The sequence below is a fragment of the Zophobas morio genome, unplaced genomic scaffold (genome assembly GCF_036711695.1).
Source record: "Zophobas morio isolate AGI-343-1 ecotype UQ-CSIRO unplaced genomic scaffold, CSIRO_AGI_Zmor_V1 ptg000011l, whole genome shotgun sequence".
NCBI lineage: Eukaryota > Metazoa > Arthropoda > Insecta > Coleoptera > Tenebrionidae > Zophobas > Zophobas morio.
Window position 1 is genome coordinate 25,671,707 of NW_026972116.1, and position 19,032 is coordinate 25,690,738.

Sequence of the window (19,032 nt, forward strand, 5' to 3'; positions counted from 1 at the left end):
CTTGCTCACAACCAATAAAGAAAAATCGTCACAATTGAGACAGGGTGGGTGGGCGGGGCTTATGATTTGACTTTTTTCCTTCTTAATATGTAGACTCTTCGTCACAAATCTATGGAGTATTTTTCCAATCCTATAATAAAATTTTATTACCCAAACGACCGGAACCTATTCACAGAAAGGGTCTTGAGTAAGTGTACTTCAATGGTCAAGTCCAGGTAAAATGCATACGATACGATACGCCCAACTAACAAGTATTTGTCATCCCGACAAGGCCGGCATTTGAACAAAATATGCACTAAAACTCATATTCGTCGAAAAAAGCATTAAATAAGCATATAAGTTTTAATATGCATAAAATTGAAAAAAAAGCAAATAAGCATAAAAAAAATGTGTCAAATGACTCCAAATTGTATCATAGTTGCAGATATAAAAAAGTTTTGAAGTGCTTACATTTTTCACAAAAAGCATTAAACCTAGAAATCCGCTCTCAATTCATCGCTTCTGGCGGGGACAATTATTCGCGTTTTCGGTACCAATAATCATCCAACACTCTATTTTTAGTTAAGATTCAGCTCCAGCAACAACAAACCCTCGCAACAAAATAAAATCTAGATCAATAAGCGTTCGCTTTCATCTGCACTTTTCCTCGGCTCTTTTTCGGCTTCCTTTTGAGAGAAACGGCCGCACAGCCCCATTTTTTCTCATATTTACTTACCTTTTCTAATGCAAATCCCTCTTTCAGACCTACAACATGGACGCCCAGATCGGCGAATCATCAGCATGCGCGACGGCGTTGATGTGCGGCGTTAAAACAAACTTCGAAACGGTCGGTTTGGACGCTCGGGGTCGTTTCGAGAACTGTTTTTCCAGCTTCTCATCCCGAGTTTCCTCTCTGATAGATTGGGCACAGGAGTCAGGTAAGAAAATAGCGCGTTTTCCCCTAACGAACATCGTCGGTGCACTTTTCTAGAATAAACATCGGCGCTTGTCTGAGGGTGAAAGCGGCCGCTGACCGCATACTGAACTCTTTAGGAGGGAATTGAGGATCGTTCCGAGTTGCTTAAGGGATTCCGGAACGCTGGTGTATAAAAAATAACGGGTGTTTAGATAGTGCTGATACGGGCTGGGGACGTCTTTTTTGCCGGGAGTAATGTACTAGAGCAACTTGTTGGGGGTTAATGGAGGGTGATGGGGTTATCTGATGAGGGAAACGTCCTGGCGGTGCAGAGGTAGCAAGGGGAGTAAAAAATGGCGCAACAGATGATTAGCGGTTATGACGAGCGCATCACTCCGAGTCAGGGTGGAGCGAAAGTGAAAATATGGTGACTGAATTGTGAAAAATATGGTTACATTTGTTTTTCTGGAAATTGTCATTAGTAGGAGACACCCAGATGTTAAAAGTACGTATTAGAAAAGTTTAAATTATTTGAGGCCGCACACACTTTTTTTTTATTATTGTTGTTGTTCACTCTTAAATGATGTTCGCATCGGTGTTGGACAAGTTATTTTAAAAGTATCAGTCAACAGCTTCGAATTAAATACATTACTTTTGAATTTTATGAAGATCTACGAAAAAATATTGGAAGGTTGACTACGGAAACTCCTTGAATCGATGGAAAACAACCAAAGAGTTTTGAAAGCTTGTCTCTTATCGTTGCATTTTCAAGTCAAATGTTCAAAAGAAGAGAGATTTTTAGGCAATTTATCAAAAATCTCAATGCGCAATATTTCCCTATGATCTTTTTTACCTTTTTTAGAGTGTTCGAAATATTAAAAAAAATTCACACCAAATTTTTTAACTTTTAAAAAATTTCGATTTTTAAAGATAACGCTTCATCTTTAAAAATCCTGGCCTGACCTGACCTGACCTGACCTGACCTGACCGCTTTTGCAGCTTTCGAATTATTTGAACACATTTTTCGTCAAACTAAATTTTTTAGTTCCCATCCATATGAATTTTTTGAAATTTAGAGAAATTTATAAAGTTTCATTCTCTGAACTGTTGGAAAATCTTAGTTTGCGATTGTTAACACTTTGAGTTTTTCAAATCAGCTCATCGAGATCTATGTCCCAGAATTTTTTAAGGATATTTATGCGACTTTTCAAAGCTCTCAATTTGTCAATTGGTAGCATTTTTTGACCTTTTTTCGAACTTTCGAGATAGCTAAAAAATATATTCAAATCGAATTTTAATTTTTGGAATCGGCTGCAATTTTTCCTGAAATTTTTTACTGTTCCTCGAGCTCTCGAATTATTTAAAAAGTTTAATTTTCGGAGCGAATTTTTCGAAAAGCTTTTTCTAGGATCACTAATGAACATTTTTCGAATCACCTTTTTTTTAGGATTTTGGGCAGCTGTTTAAAAATCTCATTTTTTTTTTTTTAATTTATTTACAATTTGTCAACCTCTTTTCCAAACTTCGGAATATTTAAAAACTTAAATTTTTAATTTGAAATTTTTGGAAAATCTTGATTTGGGACCCTTCACATTTTTTAAATTAGCTCATCGAGAGCTATTTTTCAAAAACCTCAATCTTTCAGTATCCCACATACAAACTGTTTGATAGTTTTTCGAGTTTTCGAGGTGTTTATAAAAAATATTTTTGGCTACTTTTCGAAAACTACACTTTTCCATGAAATTCTTTACCATTGTTCGAGTTCTTGATTTTTTTTTAAACTTTAATTTTCAGACTGAATTTTCCGAAAGTCTTTTTCTAGGACCATTGTTCGACATTTTTCAAATCAGCTCGTCGAGCTCTCTGTCCGAAATTTTTTGAGGATTTTGGGCAGCTGTTCAAAAATCTCAATTTTTTAAATATCCCTTTTTTGATCGAATTTCGAAATTTCGGAATATTTGAAAAACAAAATTTTGAAATTTTCGAAAATCATGATTTGGGACCCTTTATATTTTGCGAATTAGCTCGTCGAGAGCTATATTTCAGAGTTTATTTTTAATTTTGGCCAACCTTTCAAAGAACTCAATTTTTCAGTACCCTTTAATTATACGAATTTTTTTGATAGTTTTTCGAGTTTTCGATATATTTATCAAAATCCATTTTTTAACAGATTTTTTAGAAACCAGCTCGTCAAGATCTACATTCCAGCATTTTTTGAGTTTTTTGTGCGATTTTTCCAAAATCTCGACTCGTATGAATTTGTTGCCTGCTTCTCAAGATTTGAAAGTATTTAAAAAAAATATTTTAAAACCGAATTTTTCAAAAATCTTGTTCGTGAAGCTCTTTTATAAAATTTTTGATCTTAGAACTTTCCAGATATTTCAAAAATTTCATTTTTAAGTCGAGTTTTGCTAAACTCTTGTTACGTGGATCATTATTATTTTAAGTTTTTTGAACCAGATCGTCAATCCTAGAATTTTTTGAGGATTTTTTTGAATTATTTAAAGATCTAAATTTTTTAATGTGCCTCCATATAAATTTTTTACTGTTTATGGAAATTTCGAGATATTAAATAAATTTCATTTTCAAATCGAATTTTTCGAAAATCTTATCTATTTATAGACTATTTACACTTTGTTTTTTGAGTCAGCTTGTCGAGATCTATACCCAAGAATTTGTTGGGGATTCTTAAGCGACTGTTCGATAATCAATGAGTACTATAATGATTTTTTGAATTTTCTGGGTTTTAGAGAATTAAAAAAAATCATTTTCAAATCGAACTTATCGAAGATGTTGTTCTAGAACCATGAACACGTTTAGTTTAGTGATCAACATCAAAATTTATTGAGGAATTTAAGCAACTTTTTGAAAACTGCAATTCCCCATGTCATTTTTAACCGTTTTTCGAGCTTTCGAATTATTTCGAAAGTTTAATTTCCAGACAGAATTTTTCGAAAATCTTTCTCAAGGACAATTAATTAACGATTTGCGTTTTTCGAATCAGTTCGTCGAGATTAGTATCCGAATTTTTTTAGGATGTTGGGCAGCTTTTCAAAAATCTCATTTTTTCAATATCCCACCATCTGAATTTTTTACTGCTTTCGAAATTTCGAGATATTTAAAAAAACATTTTCAAATCGAAGTTTCGAATAATCTTGGTCCGGGATCATTGATACTTTATGTTTCCGAATCAGTTCGTAATCCCAGAAATTTTTGAAAATTTTTAGGTAATTTTCAAAATGTTCAGCATTTCATATTTTTTCTATACAAATATTTTTGAGCCCCTGAATTATTTAAAAAAGTTCATTTTCAAAACGAATTTTTCGAAAATCTTGTTCGAGGACCATCAACAATTTGTTACTCGAATCAGTTCGTCGAATTCTCTATCCCAGAATTTCTTCAGGATTTTCAAGAATCTTTCAAAAATCTTTAATTTTTAGTACCCCTCATACGAATTTTTCCATAGTTTTTCGAGTTTTCAAGGTATTATTAAAATTCCATTTTCAAAGAGATTTTTTCGAAAATCTTAGTCCGGGACTTATATTCCTAAATTTTGTGAGAATTTTTGTGTAATTTTTCAAAAATTTCGTATGAATTTGTTGTCTTTCGAGATTTGGAGGCATTTAAAATAATAACTTTAAAACCGAATTTTTCGAAACTCTTGTTCGTGAAACTCGTCGAGAATTCCAAAATTTTGAGGATTTTAAGGCAACATTTCAAAAATTTCTATCTTTTATGAAATTTTTGATCTTGAAACTTCCCAGTCAAGCTTTTCTAAGCTCTTGTTCGTGGATCATTAATAAATATTTTATGTTTTTTCGAAACAAAGTGTCGAGACATATCCCAGAATTTTTTGTAGTTATTTAAAAATATAGTTTTTTTAATATGCCTACACATGAATGTTTTATTGTATATGGAAATTTCGAGATATTTAATAAATTTCATTTCCAAATCGAATTTTTCGAAAATCCTGATCTGGGACTATTGTTTTACGAGTTAGCTACCCGAGATCTATATCCCAGAATTTTTTGGTGATTTTTCTTTTCAAAAATCTCAATTTTTCAATGGGTGCCCCACGATATCATTTTTTTGCCTTTTTTGATCTGTAGAGAATAAAAAAAAAGGTTTTCAAACCGAATTTATCGAGAATATTGTTCAAGAACCATTAAAACTTTTAGTACTTCGAATGGGTTCGTGGTCATATCAGAATTTACTGAAGAATTTGAAGCAATTTTTCGAAAACTTCAATTATGTATGAAATACAGATTTTAGAACTTTGGAATCATTTAAAAAGTTTCATTTTCAGACAGGACTTTTCGAAAACATTTTTCGAGGAAAATTAATTAAAAATTTACGTTTTTCGATTCAGTTCATCGAGATAGCTAGCCGTAATTTTTTTAGGATTTTAGACAACTTATCGAAAATTCCAATTTTTCAATAGCCCACCATTTGAATTTTTGACAGTTTTTCGAAATTTCAAGATATTTAAAAAACACATTTTCAAATCTAATTTTTCGAAAACCTTGGTCTAGCATCATTGACACTTTTTATTTTTCAGATCGGTTCGTCCTGAATTACATCTCAAAAATTTTTGACCATTTGGCACATTTTCGAATTAACTGCAATTTTTGATGAAATTTTTTACCGTTCTCCCTGGTCTCGAATTATTTAAAAAGTTCAATTTCCATATCGAATTTTTCGACTAATTTTCAAACCTAGGATCATTAGTTAATATTTTTCGAATCAGTTCGTCGAGGTCTCTGTCCGAAATTTTTTCAGCATTTAAATCTAATTTAAAAAATGTAAAAAAAAATTAATTCGAAATTTTCAAAAATTTCAAACATTTCCTTTGTCCTTCGAATTCGCTCGTCGAGAGTTATATTCCAGATTTTTTTAGGATCTCATGCAACTTTTCAAGAATCTCAATTTTTCAGTACCCTCGACCAAAATTTTTGATAATTTTTCAAGTTTTCGAGATATTTATTAAAATTCATTTTTAAACTAAATTTTTGGAAAACCTTAATCTGGGATTACGAGCGCTATGTTTTTCTAACCAGCTCCAGAATTTTTTTAGTGTTTCTGTGCAATTTTCCAAAAATCTCACACGAATTTGTTGCTTTTCGAAATTTTGAGGCAAATAAAAAAAAACATTTTAAAGCCGAATTTTTCGAAAATTTGGTTCGAGAAGCTCGTCGAGAATTCCAGAATTTTGAGGATTTTCAGGCAATATTTATTTTTCAGTATCCCACTTGTATGAAATTTTGGTCTGTCTTAGAGTTTCCCAGACACTTGAAAAATTTAAGTTTCAAAATATTTCGATACATTAAATAAATTTCATTTTCAAGTCGAATTTTTCGAAAATTTTGATCTGGGAGTATTGGCACTTTGTTCTTCGATTTTTTTTGTGGATTTTTAAGCCACTTTTCAAAAATATAAATTTTTCAGTGGGTACTCTCACTACATATTTTTTATTACCTTTTCCGAGCTTTGGAGAATTAAAAAAAAATCTGTTTCAAATTGAATTTATCAAAAATCTTATTCGAGAACCACTAACACAGTTTTTCGAATCGGCTCGTGATCAATATCGGAATTTATTGAAAAATTTTAGGCAAAATTTCGTATTATTTAAAAAGTTTCATTTTCAGACAGAATTTTTCTGTCCGAAATTTTTTCAGGATTTTGGGTAGCTCTTCAAAACTCTCAATTTTTAAATACGTATCCTCCATATCAAATTTTTGACTGCTTCTCCAAATTTCGAGATATAAAAAAATAATTTTTAATTCTAAATTTTCGAAAATCTTGATTTGCAACAAACACCCCATCAGAATTTTTTGAAAGTTTTTCAAGTTTTCGAGATAATTATAAAAATCAATTTGCAAACAGATTTTTTTCAAAAATCTTAGTCCGGCACTATAAACACTATGTTTTTCTAACCAGCTCGTCAAGATTTATATTCCAGAAATGGTTGAGTAATATTTTGGCTAATTTTTCAAATATCTCCTATGAATTTGTTGTGTTTTTCAAAATTTCGAAGCATTTAAAAAAATTTATAAGGAATTCCAAAATTTTGAGGATTTTTAGGCAACATTAGAAAAATTTTTATTGACTTGTATGAAATTTTGACTTGCTCAGAGCTTTCCAGACATTTCAAAAATTAAACATTCAGTCTGAGTTTTCCGAAAGCCTCGTTTCATATTTTTCCGAACCAGATCGTCGAAGTATATTTCAGAATTTTTAAGGATTTTTTGCAAGTATTAAATAGTATATTATTAGCCAAGGTTGCAGAGCCAAGCATTCTAGACCGAGCGCAAATTAGAAGCCGAGACGCGCAGCGTCGAGGGCTCTAAGTGCGAGGTCTAGAAGTGGCTTTGCAACCGTGGTTAATATACTATTTTTTTCACTAGTAGAAACCATAAGACAATAAACTGAAAAATAAACGTTAAATTTTTTGACGCAACGTGATTTTGTTTTGATTTCTAATCAAACTTGATCTAAATCTTCAACACAAAGAAAATCGTTTATACTTGTCGCTGAGTTAATCATTTTATCTTCTACCGTCTACCAACTACCATGCGTATACTCAAGTAATGTTTGTAGCACACATTTGTTCATTTTTTAAGAAATAATCACATCAAACATTGCGTACATAACCTCAATTTTTCTTTTTGAACCCGTGGTAGCAAAAGTTGAATTTGCTACCACTAAATGAGTTGACATTTGCATGCGTCCAGGCTGCTAGTGAAAAAAATTTAAATTTGTTAATATGCCTCCATATGAATTTTAGAGCTTTGGAGAATTAAAAAAAATCATTTTCAAATCTAATTTATCGAAAATCTTGTCCGAGAACCAAGAACACTTAGTTTTTCGACTCAGCTCGTGATCGATATCAAAATTTATTGAGGAATTTTAAGCAACTTTTCGAAAAATTAAATTATTCATGAAATCTTTTACAATTTTTTGAGCCTTTAAAATGTTTCAAAAATTTCTATCTTTTATGAAATTCTTGATCTTGGAACTTTTCTAATATTTCAAAAATTTCATTTTCAAGTCGAGTTTTTCAAAACTATTGTTCGTGGATTATTAATATTTTATGTTTTTTCGAACCAGGTCGTCAAGACATATCCTACAATTTTTTGAGCATTTTTTGCAATTATTATTTATAAATCTAATTTTTTTAAAATGGTTCCATCTATGAATGTGGTACTGTATATGGAAATTTCAAGATATTAAATAAATTTCATTTTCAAATCCAATGTTTCAAAAATCTTAATCTGAAACTATTGGCACTTTGTGTTTTGAGTCATTTTGTCGAGATCTACATCCGAGAATTTTTTGGGGATTTTTAAGCAACATTTCGAAAATCTCAATTTTTCAATGGGTATTATATGACTTTTTTACTTTTTCCGAGCTTTAGAGAATTAAAAAAAATCATTTTCAAATTAAATTTATCGAAGATATTGTTCTAGAACTGTTGGAAAAGTTTCACTATTCCTGAAATTTTCTACCATTTTTAGAGCTTTCGAATACATATTTCAAGAAGTTTTTAAAAGAATTTTTCGAAAATCTTTCTCGAGGACAATTAATTAACAATTTACGTTTTTCGAATCACTACGTCGAGATCGATATCCGGTATTTTTTTATGATTTTGGGAGCTTTTCAAAAATCTAAATTTTTCAATACCCCACCATTTGAATTTTTGACCGTTTTTCGAAATTTCGAAATATTAAAAAAAACACCAAATCGAATTTTTCAAAATTCTTGGTCCATTGCACTTTATGTATTCGAACCAGTTCGTACGGATCTAATCCCAGATATATATAAAAATTTTTTCAGCACTCTTCTAGCTTTTGAATTATTATTTAAAAGGATTCATTTTTAAACCGAATTTTACGAAAATCTTAGTTCGGGATCATGAATACCAAAATTTTTCGAGTATTTTTATGCAAGTTTTCAAAAATCTCATATGAATTTGTTTACTGTTTTATGGAGATTTTGAGGCATTAAAGAAATCAATTTAAAATCGAATTTTGAGGATTTTCAGGATTATTTGAAAAAATTCTATTTTTCAGTACCTTCAGAACTTTCATTTTCAAGCCAAGTTTTTCGGAAGTCTTGTTAGTTAATATTTTATATCTTTTTGGACCAAATTGTCGCGAGATATATCCCAGAAATTCTTGAGGATTTTTTTGTATTTATTGATCTCAATTTCTCAATCTGCCTCCATTGAATTTTTCCGTGCTTTTGGACATTTCGAGATATTTAGTAAACACCATTTTCAAATTTTCATGTTTTTAATCTGACCTGACCTGACCTAACTCGATCTGACCTCACTTTTCTTCGAGCTTTCCAAATATTTCAAACATTTCATTTCTAAATCAATTTTTCGAAAATCTTGTAGAACTTTTTGAGAATTTGTAAGCGGCTTTTCAAAAATTTCAATTTTTCAGTAACTTTTTTACTTTTCGTGACAAGACAAAGATTCTACCAAAAATCCGTGGCTGTCGTTCCTGTTTTTTTTGTAGTTTCTTGTAAGGTGAAACACTGACATCAAACAGATAGAGGACCAGGACCAAAAATTCGGAAATCACTAAAAGCAAGACGGAAATGAAACTGAATATACAACCGACTTCCTAGTGTTTTCTGAAGCTGATTTTAACTTTGGCACACATTTTTAACTTCGCCCTTCCACTCCACTGCCCAATCCGCCAGTTCAAGCCGATTTATATTCCGGAATTTGCGGAGAACGCGGTCTGCTCTGGTTTCTGTCTCGAGAGCGCAGCGAAACCGATGCAGTTCGGCCCTCAAAGCGCGCCTACAAAGCGTCTCGTAATGACATATCGAGTTTGCTCTGCACAGCCGCCCACATGCATCACTTCGTTTATCCGGCAAGTACTCCGTAATTGTCTGTTTGTTCAGCGCCCAACATTTCAAAATTATTCCAAGGATTTAGTACACGCCGCCTTACCACCCTAATTGGATTAGTACCTAATTAGTACTCCGCCAAAGCGCGAATATCGCCAGTGCGCGATATTCCCATTTTGTTTGCGTCCAAAGTTCAGCAACTTGCTAATTCCGAGTCCGGTGGCTTTGTCCATGCACAGAATTAAAATCAACTTTCGTATAAATCACCAGATATGATTTATCATGATGCTATTACTCAGCGAATTCTCCCCTTCGTGCAGACGAGGCGAGCACTCCTTGATAATTTCTGAATCGAAGAACCTATCTGGTATGCATCGCTGCCTCTTTTCTAACAAACTAGCGATAACTTCGACATTCCACCCTTTTCCTACATAACTTACGACCCTTCCGCAGCTTCCGTTTCAATTAATTGTTCTTTGAGGGGCGGTTTGCGCCAAACAATATGGAGGTGCTAATTCCGACGAATAATGCCAATTCTTTGCCCGCATGTGGGAGGGAGAGAGAGAGGACACCCTTCGACGCCTACGCTACATATACCACCAGAAACGTTCCAGGATAACGCGAGCAGACGAACTTTTACTTTCACGTTAGAGGTTTCACTGAAATCCTACCGACTACGCCAAACCTAATATTCATTAATAGAGAGCGGATTTATAAGCACAAAAAAATTAAGAATAAGCGCTTAAATAACCACAACATTTTCAATAAAAAAGTTTTATTTTAAGCAAAAAAGCATTAAAAACGTAGTCGTATTACAAATCAAAGAAAACTTCTTAGAACTTTGGATAAAATATTATTACAATAATACTAGACTTTATATTTTACACACGTATTTCAGTTTTCTTTAAAACAATTTATGATTGTAATATGTTCCAAGTTGTCCACTGTAAAATTTTTTCGCCGATCATTTAAAATGTGTTTAAAATTGGAGAATGTGCGTTCAACATCCACACTCGTTGTTGGCGCAAATTTGAATTTTGCAACTAATGTTGAATGTAACTCCAAATGTTCCACCTTCTGGTCTTGTAAAACACGAGCAACGTCGGAAAGAACACCGAAACCTGCATTTTTGTTTAACACTTGGTCAAGTTTTTGAGATACTCTAGTACCAATATCACCCCTTACTGCGTTTGCTTGTTGTTTAAATTCTTTCACTAAGTTTATGGCATCTACCAACAACATGTTGGGTTTTTCTAACTTTTCTATTACCTCACATACGAATTGATAATTGCTTCTTAGAAAAGCTAGATCTTGTCGCAAATCTTTGTTTTCCAAAGTATTTATGCAATCTTTAATCGATTGAGAAGAATCTTCGTTAAACTCCGTAGCTACTTCCTCAAATTCTTTGATATATTTGTCATAATAAAATGTGGCCTGTAACCATGTTCCCCACCTCGTTATAATCGGCTCTGGGGGCAATGGTATGTTTGGAAATTTTTCCTTAAAATCTTGCACTTTTAGTGGGGCTTTAACAAAAATGTTTTTACCATTTGCCACTAATTTATTAACAGTAGAAAACTGCAAACATATTCCTTCAGCCACTCTGTTTAAACCATGGGCAATGCAAGTAGAGTGAATTAAATTGGGGTACAATATTTTTAGATTAGTCCCTGCTTTCAACATATAAGGAGCTGCATCCGAGATCATCAATAACATTTTATTCGCCGGTACGGCATTTGGCAAAAATAGTGACGTAAGACTGTCATTTACAAATCTGGTATTCGTATTGCCATTTGTTTTATCTAACATTTTCAAACTTACTACATACCCTCGACTAGGGAAATTTTCATTTAAGATTCCAACAATTAAACTAGCCACGTATCTTCCAAAACTATCGGTTGATTCATCGACAGCGAACCATAAATAATTATCTCCAATGCGATGCTTAATTTCGTTGTAAACTTGCTGAAACACTGGGCCTACATAATTTTTTCGGAGAGTACTTTCAACCGGAATATGTCGATTGCAGTGTTTTTCAAGGAATTCTTGAAGAGGGCCTTTCTCCAATTTTTTTAAAGGTATATTGGACTGGATCATCATTTTATATAAATCGAAATTAAACTGAAACTGCTCATCTTTAAAACCTAATTTTTCGAAAATTTGGTTTGTGAAGCTCGTCGAGAATTCCAGAATTTTGAGGATTTTCAGGCAATATTTATTTTTCAGTATCCCACTTGTATGAAATTTTGGTCTGTCTTAGAGTTTCCCAAACACTTGAAAAATTTAAGTTACAAAATATTTCGATACATTAAATAAATTTCATTTTTAAGTAAAATTTTTCGAAAATCTTGATCTCGGACTATTGACACTTTGTTTTTTGAATCAGCTCGTCGAGATCTATACCCCAGATTTTTTTGTGGATTTTTAAGCCACTTTTCAAAAATATCAATTTTTCAGTGGGTACTACATATTCTTTTACCATTTCCCAGCTTTAGAGAATTAAAAAAAAATGAGTTTCAAATAGGCAACTTTTCGAAAACTTCAATAATATCTCATGAAATTTTCTACAGTTTTTTGACCTTTTGAGTTATTTATAAAGTTTCATTTTCAGGCAGAATTTTTCAAATATCTTTTCCTAGAACCATTAGCTAATATTTTTCAGATCAGTTCGTCGCAATCTCTGTCCGAAATTTTTTTCAGGATTTTGGTCAGCTGTTCAAAAATAACAAATTTTTAAATATCCATCCATATCAAATTTTTGACTCCTTTTCGAAATTTCGAGAAATTAAAAAAAATATTTTTGATTCGAAATTTTCGAATATTTGGATTTGGGACACAGCATCAGAATTTTTTGAAAGTTTTTCAAGTTTTCGAGGAAATTCTAAAATTCCATTTTCAAACAGATTTTTTTCAAAAATCGTAGCCCGCCACTAGAACACTATGTTTTTATAACCAGCTCGTCAATATTTGAGAAAATTTTGAGTATTTTGGCTAATTTTTCAAAAATCTCCTATGAATTTCTTGTTTGTTTCGAAATTTCGAAGCATTTAAAAAAAAATTTAAAAGAATTCCAGAATTTTGAGTATTTTTAGGCAATATTTAAACAATTTTTATATTTCAGTACCCCACTTTATGAAATTTTAACCTGCCTTAGAGCTTTCCAGACATTTCAAAAACTAAAAATTCAATTTGAGTTTTCCGAAAGTCTGGTTTTGGACCATTAAAATTTTAAGTTTTTTCGAGATATATACCAGAATTTTTAAGGATTTTTTGCAACTATTAAAAATTTAAATTTTTTAATAAGCGTCTATATGAATTTTTTATTATTTATGGAAATTTCCAGATTTTTAATAAATTTCATTTCCAAATCGAATTTTTAGAATCTCTTGATCTGGGGCTATTGACACTTACCTCCAGTATATGATCTTTTACCTTTTCGAGCTTTGGAGAATTAAAAAAAATATTTTCAAATCTAATTTATCGAAAATCTTTTTCGAGACCAAGAACACTTAGTTTTTCGACTCAGCTCGTGATCGATATCAAAATTTATTGAGGAATTTTAAGCAACTTTTCGAAAAATTAAATTATTCATGAAATCGTTTACCCTTTTTTAAGCGTTCGAATTATTTAAAAAGTTTCATTTTCGTATCAATTTTTGTTTCAGATTTTTTTAAATTTTGGGCAGTTTTTCAAAATTCTGAATTATTCAGTACCGTTCACACGAATTTTTTGATCAGTGGTTTTTCGAGGTTTCGAGATATTTATAAAAATCCATTTTCAAAGAGATTTTTTCCAAAATCGTCTTGGACTATGAATGTGTTTTTGTAACCAATTCGTCAAGATTATTTATTCCAGAATTTTTCTGATTATTTCGTGAAATTTTTCAAAAATTTCGTATGAATTTGTTGCCTGTTTTTCGAGATTTTGAGGCATTTAAAAAAAATCACTTTAAAAGCGAATCTTTCGAAAATCTTCTTGGTGAAACGCGTCAAGAATTCCAAAATTTTGAGGATTTTTAGGCAACTTTTCAAAAATTTCTATCTTTTATGAAATTCTTGATATTGGAATTTTTTCGATATTTCAAAAATTTCACTTTCAAGTCGAATTTTTCAAAACTATTGTTCGTGGATTATTAATATTTTATGTTATTTCGAACCAGATCGCCAAGACATATTCTAGAATTTTTTGAGGATTTTTGCAATTATTATTTATAAATCTAAATTTTTATGGACATTTTAAGATATTAAATAAACTTCATTTTCAAATCCAATGTTTCAAAAATTCTAATCTGGAACTAACTATTGGCACTTTTACTTTCAGGTTAGAGGTTTCACTGAAATCCTACCGACTACGCTAAACCTAATATTCATTAATAGAGAGCGGATTTATAAGCACAAAAAAATTAAGAATAAGCGCTTAAATAAGCACAACATTTCCAATAAAAAAGTTTTATTTTAAGCAAAAAAGCATTAAAAACATAATCGTATTACAAATCAAAGAACGCTTCTTAGAACTTTGGATAAAATATTTTTACAATAATACTAGACTTTATATTTTACACACGTATTTCAGTTTTCTTTAAAACAATTTATGATTGTAATATGTTCCAAGTTGTCCACTGTAAAATTTTTTCGCCGATCATTTAAAATGTGTTTAAAATTGGAGAATGTGCGTTCAACATCCACACTCGTTGTTGGCGCAAATTTGAATTTTGCAACTAATGTTGAATCTAACTCCAAATTTTCCACCTTCTGGTCTTGTAAAACACGAGCAACGTCGGAAAGAACACCGAAACCTGCATTTTTGTTTAACACTTGGTCAAGTTTTTGAGATACTCTAGTACCAATATCACCCCTTACTGCGTTTGCTTGTTGTTTAAATTCTTTCACTAAGTTTATGGCATCTACCAACAACATGTTGGGTTTTTCTAACTTTTCTATTACCTCACATACGAGTTGATAATTGCTTCTTAGAAAAGCTAGATCTTGTCGCAAATCTTTGTTTTCCAAAATATTTATGCAATCTTTAATCGATTGAGAAGAATCTTCGCTAAACTCCGTAACTACTTCCTCAAATTCTTTGATATATTTGTCATAATAAAATGTAGCCTGTAACCATGTTCCCCACCTCGTTATAATCGGCTCTGGGGGCAATGGTATGTTTGGAAATTTTTCCTTAAAATGTTGCACTCTTAGTGGGCCTTTAACAAAAATCTTTTACCATTTGCCACTAATTTATTAACAGTGGGAAACTGCAAACGTATTCCTTCAGCCACTCTTTTTAAACCGTGCTCAATGCAAGTAGAGTGAATTAAATTAGGGTACAATATTTTTAGATTATTCCTTGCTTTCAACATATAACAAGCTGCATCCAAGATTATCAATAAAATTTTATTCGCCAGTACGGCATTTGGCAAAAATAGTGACGTAAGACTGTCATTTACAAATCTGGTAATCGTATTGCCATTTGTTTTATCTAACATTTTCAAACTTACTACATACCCTCGACTATGAAAATTTTCATTTAAGATTCCAACAATTAAACTTGCCACGTATCTTCCACAACTATAGGTTGTTTCATCGACAGCAAACCATAAATAATTATCTCCAATGCGATGTTTAATTTCGTTGTAAACTTGCTGAAACACTGGGCCTACATAATTTTTTCGGAGAGTACTTTCAACCGGAATATGTCGATTGCAGTGTTTTTCAAGGAATTCTTGAAGAGGGCCTTTGTCCAATTTTTTTAAAGGTATATTTGACTGGATCATCATTTTACATAAATCGAAATTAAACTGAAACTGCTCATCTTTTGTGGAAGTAGATGCAAGAGATTCATGTATGGTCTGCTGTTTAATTTTAGAAACTTCAAACATTTTCTTCCTTTCTACATGAAGAGTCGTTCTGACATGTTGCGTCACGTTATATTTTTTATCACTTTGAATCTAAAACAACGTACATATACAGGATTAACAAAGGAAAACAGAAAAAAAAAAAATAGTGGGCTTACGGTTTTCACACAAGCTCTGCAGAATATTTTGTTGTTTTCTAATTTTAATTCTGGAAAATCCCTTATCCACTCATCCGGCGTCGATTTTACTTTCGGCATTCTTTTAAAATATTAATAATATTACCAAAAAGAACTCAACATGTAACAAGGGAGAACCACGTATAACACTGTACTACGAGAGATGCGATAGACTGATAGTTGTGAAATAAACGGTTCATTTATTTAAAAGTTTCCTTTAGAAAAATTTTAAGATAGGTAGTAGGGTACAATAATCCTTTTTTCTACAAAATCTTCAACGGTCTTGCCGCAAAATGCCGAAATAAAGTAGTGATGATGGGATCAGTGGCGTAGCTAACTTCCACTGCGCCCCCCCGCAGTTTATAGTAAGCGCCCCCATACACCAAATTTAAAAAGTAATATAAAATTAATATGAAATTACTGGTTTACCAGTAGTGGCGCCGAATAACACAGATTTACAAATAATAATAATTTATACACATAATAATTTTTAAAAATTGTTAATTGATTATACTGGCTTCATTCGACGTTATCGAGAGTTCATAAATTCGCGTATGACACTGTCGAGATCTAATTTTTGGGATCGATCACACTCAATGCTCAACACAGCTAAGTTGGTTAATCGAGTTTGACTCATCGTGCTTCGCAAATACGATTTAATTAATTTTAATTTAGAAAAAGATCTTTCTGGCGTTAAAAAATTATTGTCCATAGACAGAAACTTAGCAATATCTGTAATTTTAGTTATTTTTTGCTGAATAATTTCACCAACAACAATGTTTTTAAAACTAACGATTTGCCCACAGATTGCACTAGAAATATCTTCTTCGTATTTATTTACTAACTTTGATGCTGCCTCCACAAATTCTTCATCTGTGCTATTCAACATTTCATGTGATTCCAGAAAAGAAAAATAGTTTCTGACGTTTTTCATGCTTTCAAACCTATCTTTAATATGAATGTTTAAAATATCAAGAGCAAGATAGAAAACGGTTGTTTTAAATTTTTCAGTGGGATCTTTGAAAACGGTATCTTCACATAATTCCTCATGAAACAGTTTCACTTTTTTTATACGTTTATTTGAAAAAGAATTGTTAGTTTTTCAGGTATAAGCACATTTCCTTGATTCCTCCATTATTTGTTCAAAATTGTCACGTATACTTTGAAATTTGTCTTTTAGATGTTCCATCCATTTACAAGCCTCATCTAAAGTAATAAAATAATTTCAGCTCATAACTGTTGAGAGATTATCACACTTATCATTTTCTTTCATCGCAATGTTAAGTTGTTGCCATCTTGGTAAACTCTCACTGAAATAGACGTACCTATATAGCATTTATTAAATCATAAAATGCGGAAATTCCTGGTATATTCTTAACAGAACCATTTAGGACTAAATTGAGGTTATGTGTAGCGCAATGAACGTATTCGGCGTAATGATGTTCTTTCAAGTTCTTCATTTTTTTTATACCATTTTCCCGATTTTTTAATTTTCATTTTCTGGATTTTATATCACGATTTTTCGATTATTCAATTTTTCACATTTTCAATTCCTCGATTTTGCAATTTTCAATATTTAGATTTTACAATAATTTTCGTGTTTTCGACCGCAATTTTTCGATCTTTAAGTTTCTCAATTTTTAATCTTTCGATTTTTGAATTTTCCGTTTCTTCAATGTGTCAAGTTTTTCGATTTCTCGAAGCTTTCATTTTATACTTTTGCGTTTTTTCATTTTGAATTTTCAATTTTACAATTTTTCTATTTTATAGCTTTTCCATTTTGTTTATTCGGAAAGTAGAAAATTTGAAAAATTGAAAAATCGGAAAATTAAAAAATTGGAAAAAATTGAAGAAACAAAAGATTGCAAAATCGATAAAACGGAAAATCGAATGGAATTTGTTTTTAGGATTTTTTAACTTCGATTTTTTAAATTTTTTAATCTGTATTTCAATTTTTCGATTTTTGGAATTTTCTGTTTCTCATATCTAGGTTTATCGATTTTTTTGAGTTTTCCGATTTTTCCGTTTATCTTTTTTTTAAGTAAATGTTACAATTTTGAATTTTCCGATTTCGGCCTATTTCGATTTCTCGATCTTTTGAAGTCTCAAGTTTTCGATTTCGATTTCTTGGTTTTTCGATTTTCAAAATTTTCGATTTTTTTAGTATATATTTTAAATTTTCGATTTTTAAAATTTTTCATTTTTACCTTTTATAATCTTTATGTTTCGATTTCCCGATTTTAATTTTTTAATGTGTTTCAATTTTTCCATTTTTGGAATTTTCGATTTCTCATATCTCAATTTTCCAATTTTAAAAATTTTTCGATTACTCGATTTTTAAGTTTTCGCTATCTAAATTTTGGGAATTTTTCAATTTCTATATTTGTCAGATTTTCGATATTTTCATTTTCCCGATTTTGTAATTTTTTATTTTCTTGATTTTATATCACAATTTTTCATTTTTCCGTTACCTTTATTTTTTCAATGTTTCTTTGGATTTTATAATTTTTCGTTTATTCAATTTTTTACATTTTCAATCTTTGATTTTTTAAGTTCTTGATTTCCAATTTTTTATATTTCGAAGCTTTCATTTTGTACTTTTTCAGTTTTACAATTTTTTTATTTTTTAATTTTTCGATTTTGTTTATTCGAAAAGTTAAAATCTCGAAAAATGAAAAATTGAAACAATGAAAAACTAAAAACCGAGAAACTTAAAAATCTAAAAAAAATTAATGAATCGAAGGATGGGAAAGAAGAAAAACCATTCGAATTGAGAAATTGGAAAATCCAAAAATTGGAAAATCGAAAAATTATAGAATCTTGAAAATTGTAAAGTCCAAAAACTGTGACATTCAAACACCGAAAAATTGAAAAATTCCAAAAACGAAAAACTGAAAAACTTTAAAAATTATAATTATTAGGAGTGTTACATAATTAAAATGAAAACTAGAAAAACTGCAAATGAAAAATTAAAAAAACGGAAAATTGAAAGCCGAAAATTGAAAAAATAAAGAAAATTAAAAACCCACACGAAAAATTGACGAAATTAAAAACTGAAAACGCGTGAAATTTGCAAACTCTAAAATTTGAAACATCTAAAAGTTGGAAAGTCAAAAACTGAAAAATCGAGAAATCGAAAATTGTCAAAACTGAAAAGTCGAAAGATTGAAAAATCGAAATTTTGGAAAATCGAAAAACCGAGAAATTCAAACTGAAAAAATATCGAGAATTCAAGATGTCGAAAAATC

General features: G+C 30.9%; 1 protein-coding gene across 1 annotated transcript in view; it reads left to right on the forward strand.

Annotated features, from left to right (window-relative positions):
• The window catches only part of LOC135127287 (alkaline phosphatase-like), a 227,489-nt gene that overhangs the window by 112,320 nt on the left and 96,137 nt on the right, over positions 1-19,032 (forward strand). The window contains exon 4 of the mRNA XM_064053733.1: positions 743-917. Within this exon, the coding sequence (XP_063909803.1) occupies positions 743-917 (175 nt within the window). The remainder of the gene's footprint in view (positions 1-742; positions 918-19,032) is intronic.